Source organism: Helobdella robusta (genome assembly GCF_000326865.2).
Source record: "Helobdella robusta unplaced genomic scaffold HELROscaffold_7, whole genome shotgun sequence".
Taxonomy (NCBI): domain Eukaryota; kingdom Metazoa; phylum Annelida; class Clitellata; order Rhynchobdellida; family Glossiphoniidae; genus Helobdella; species Helobdella robusta.
Genome location: NW_008705398.1, coordinates 859,694 through 864,640, shown reverse-complemented (window position 1 = coordinate 864,640; position 4,947 = coordinate 859,694). Strand labels below are relative to the sequence as shown.

The 4,947-nt window shown below is 41.3% G+C and overlaps 1 protein-coding gene across 1 annotated transcript; it reads right to left on the bottom strand.

Annotated features, from left to right (window-relative positions):
* Nucleotides 1-1,355: 1,355 nt before the first annotated feature.
* On the bottom strand, nucleotides 1,356-1,523 carry HELRODRAFT_137893 (hypothetical protein; the record flags this gene model as incomplete). Its single annotated transcript, XM_009030703.1, has 1 exon — nucleotides 1,356-1,523. A coding segment is annotated over one exon (168 nt), but the record flags the coding sequence as incomplete, so codon positions are not given.
* Nucleotides 1,524-4,947: the final 3,424 nt, after the last annotated feature.

Here is a 4,947-nt window from a genome sequence, read left to right as displayed (position 1 = left end):
ACAGCCAAAACAGCCACAACAACCACAACAGCAACAATAACAACAAACTTGTTGGGCAGATCCTGACGAATCCAGACAGCCACATTCCTGCTCCGTGATGCAAGTCCCATTAAAAAGGACCGTCCCAGAAGGGCAGATGCAGATATCCGTGGCCTGGTTCGGGACGATGGTGCATGTTTTGTAGTTGCATGTGGTACGACAGGCTGTCGTCATCAGGGCTCTTTCCATGCTTGGATCCGGACAGGTCGTTGCTGATTGGTTGGTTGGTTGGATGGTTATTTGAATGTTTGACTGTGATTGGTTAGTTTTTTGGTTGAATGGTTATTAAAATGGTCGACTGTGATTGGTTGGTCGGTTGAATTGTTATTAGAATGGTCGTGACTGGTTGGTTGTTAGGTTAATAGCAATCAATATGAAAAATTGTAATAAATATGCCAACAAAAATACAGGTTAACAAACAACGGTTCGAAATCAGAAAAACAAAGTAAAAATCACAAAATATATCAAACGAATACAAAATAAAAATTTCAAAAAAACGAGAAAAAATAAATACAAGAAACCACAACCACATCACTTACGGCATGAAAGAACTTCTCGCCAATCCGAGTCCACAGAAGACCCGGCTTCATAGCACGACCTACTGAAGTGTTCCAGGAAGTGACAGGCTGTGACGTCACTGCAGCTGCTGATGACATCATCGGCGCAGCTGACCGCCAGCTGACCCGCTTTTTGAATCCCTGTGGGGTTATAAAATATTTTCATTGAAATTTGCGTTAAAATTTAATCATTTCCACTTGAAATTAATTGATTGTTTTACTAAATGAAGTTCTTTTGTAAGCTAAAATTGTATTATCATCGCCATCATCATCGCCATCACCGTCATCATCATCATCATCGTCATCATTATCATCATCATAATTATTATTGGATAAATTATGAAATTATAAATAAAAAAAATACCCATTAATTTGATGCATTCCCTGAAAGGACCATTCTCGTCAATGATTGGCTCGCACTTTTGCGTTTGGGGGCTTTGACCGCAAGGGGGTGGAGTCAGGGCGTTTGCACTCGTTGGACACCTTTCGATGGGGGTGACGATGAAAAAGATGATGGTGGTGTGATGACAAAAGTTATTATCATCATCATTATGATTATTATCATCATCCCCATCATCACCGTCGTCATCATTATCACCATCATCATCACCATCATCATCACCACCACAACCACCATCATCATCATCATCCCCATCATCATCATCATCATCATCATCCCCATCATCATCATCATCATCATCATCAGCACTACCTAACAACAAAGCTAGCAACAACACTGTCATCGCCATTTCTAGCAAGAGCGCCGTTCACCATTTTGACATCATTACTTGGATTTCCGTCAAAATTTCCGCAACTTCCGGTCACTTGATTACTGAAGGCGGAGGTCACTGTGACCTTTAACCTCCACAGGGGGTTGTATGACACGGTCAGCCCGAAAGAGGTTTGAATTTCAACGTAGTCGCCATTGAAGAGGACGGCGAAGTCGAAGTTCTTGCTGAGTAGGGGCAGTTCGATGGGGGTACCATTTATCTGGAGTCACGTGATTGTTGTTGTTGATGATGATGATGATGATGATAATCAAGTTATTTATGATGATGATGATACAGTACGTACGTACGTACGAACACACACACACACACTTATACAAACAATATATTTCACACATATATACCTGCATATTCCGGTATACACACACACACATTTATATATACACATACACAAACCCACACAAACATAATTACACGTACATACGCACACAAACACACACAAACACGCAGACACGTACCGATAAATGAACCAGATAAGAATTAGAATCTAGCTTTTTCTCCAACTTAATCAAACTCCCTTTATAATTCATCTCAACAGCTTGAACGTAAGAAATGTTTCTCGTCCGGGGAAGATTTATACTATTTACATAAATAGAAAATACGGACGATGACGTTGTTGAGTTGTTCGAGAGTAGAAGATACCGACAGTTACCGCGATAATTGAGTCGGTATCCGTCAAAAGTAGTGATGTGCTGGCCCGTCGATACAACGCATGTTGCTATAGATGGAATTGTCGGTTTCGGTATCTGCGGGGCTGTGCGTGAGATTGTTTGTGTGTGTTTTTGTGTGTTTGTTTGTTTGTTTGCGTGTGTGTGTGTGTTTTTTTTCTGACAGTCAGTCAGTCAGTCAGTCAATCAATCAATCAATCAATCAATCAATCAATCAATCAATCAATCAATCAATCAATCAATCAATCAATCAATCAATCAATCAATCAATCAATCAATCAATCAATCAATCAATCAATCAATCAATCAATCAATCAATCAATCAATCAATCAATCAATCAATCAATCAGTCAATCAATCAATCAGTCAATCAATCAATCAATCAATCAATCCCAAACTGACTAGGAACGCAACTGTCCGACTGGTCGATATAACCATTGTTGCAGAGACAGAGAGATTTTAGAGAGAACTCATAACAAGTCCCATTCGGACACTTTGACGGCGTGCAACCTGATTGGTTGGTTGGTTGAGATGATTGGTTGATTGATTGATCTATTGATTGATTGGTTAACTGGTCGGTTAATCGATTGAGAAGTTATTTGATTGATTTGAACATAGTCTAAATGAGAAAAATTTTTTTACAAAAACGCATAGTTAACAATTTTAATTGAATAAACAATTTTAATTGAATAAGTAATTCTAATTGAATCAAGAAAGGAACTGGTCACTCCACCTCTACAGACGCCGTCCACACACTCCTTATCAGCTGCACAGGTCTTGGACCTCGAGGTGATGATATTGTTCCGAGTGCAACTGAACTCAAGCGAACAATCAGCCGAGAGCCAGACCTCATTGATCTAATCATGGCGGGGACGGTGGTGATGTTCATGTTGTTGTTGTTGTTGTTGATGATGATGAGGGGGAAGAAAAGAAAAAAAAAGAAGAAAAAGAAGAGAATGAGGAAGAAGAAAAATGAGGAGAATGAGAAGAAAGAGGAAGATGACAGATACATCAACAGCAACAACCAACCTTATAAACCTTCCCAGTTTCGGCGTCAACACAGCCACAATCGTCAGCCGGGATACAACTCCCATTATGAAAGACAGTCCCATACGGACACTCACAAACGTTGTTGTACGTCTGCAGCAGGCATTGTTCGTTGGGGCGGAATAGGAGCTGGCCGGGGTGTAGGGCGGTTAGGCAGGTGTCCACACAACCGGATGCCTTCCTCGAACAGGTCATTTTGGAGTTCGGACACGTACAAGCTGTTTTAATTAAAGTGTGTTGCTTGTGTCTGTGCGCGCGTGTGTTTGTGTATGTGTTTGCGGGAGAGATAGAGTGAAAGAGGAGAGAATGAAAGAATTAAAAATTTTAAGTTTGCGAATTTGTCTGTATGTTTGAGTGTAATGAGAGTAAGAGAGAGAGAGAGAGAGAGAGAGAGAGAGAGAGAGAGAGAGAGAGAAAAGCAAGGTGATGTGTGTCTGTGTTGTGTAGCAATCGAAAATGTGTGTGTGTGTGTGTGTGTGTGTGTGTGTGTGTGTGTGTGTGTGTGTGTGTGTGTGTGTGTGTGTGTAGTAATCGAAAGAAAAAACCACCTCACCGTCTCCAACCAGAGCACTCCAATCAGCCAGCAACACTCCTATATTGTTGCAGCTCGTCGCGAAGTTTCTCAACGAGACGAGAGCGGCCTCAAGGTTGCAGGTTCTTGAGAAGTCTTCCAGACAGGCGGCGCGTAATTTCTGCAAAAACGTGGGATCTAGGACGTCTAGACAGTTGACAAATATGAACGAATTGTATGAGGTTTTGTCTAGGTAGGAGCAAATAGTTTGACCGGATTTCTGGATGGTTGCCGAGCATTTTGCAGCGTCTGTAGCTATTGCTGCGGCTGCAAATTGACAGTCTTTCAATCTAGTAAATTATTATTGTTATATTTAAATAAATAATAATTATAATTCAGCATCAATCATTGATAGGAAAATATATTATAAGGGGAATAAATAGTAATAGCATTATGATAGTGGTCCAGCTAGGTAAATGCCCTTAAATTTTCCTATTTCTGTTACTTTATAAAAGCTCGGGGACTAACGGTTTCGTATCGTCATCTACAAAACTGTTTCCAATTTCAATTCCAGGATTTTTGCTGTTCGAAGCGTTGAGGCCGAATCTCGTGACGTAATCATTCGTGCTGACGTCATCGAAGTTGCCACACAAGCCACTCATTCGAGATTTGAGGGAGTGGGGAGCGAGAATTTTTATGAGCCTGATTATCGTAATCATCATCATCATCGTTATCGTTGTTAGCGATTTCATCATCGTCATCATCATCGTCGTTGTCGTCACCCTCATCATTCACCCATCCACTGACCAGTTTCGACTGAAGTCAATTCTTAGTCCATTTCCCATCTGGAATCGAACTATAGCAGAAGTGACGTAGTAAATGTCAACACTAGATCTGCTACCGCCGCTGCTGCTACTGGCGCTACCAGTGGTGGCTAGGTTGGTATGGTATGGTAGCTCTACGTTTATACCGTTAATCTGGTTACGACGATGATGATGATGTTGTTGTTGTTGATGATGATGGTAATGATGGTGGTGTTAATTATGATGATGATGATGATGATGATGATGATGAAAAGTTCTCACCTTCACCTTGATGATGACCTTATCAACGAGCAGCACAGTGGCATTAGAGTCACCAGCACCAAACACAACATCAAAACCTGCAACATAAACAACTTTAGAGTTCGCCGGGCTGGACTGGCGTCTGGCGAATACCGATACCGATTCCGATCTACCGGATATCGGATCTTTACCGGAATCGTCGAATCTACTCAGTAGAAACCGGCACTGGCCCGGGTAGTCGATGAAGGCCCCGTCAAAAGTTTGGCAGTGTGT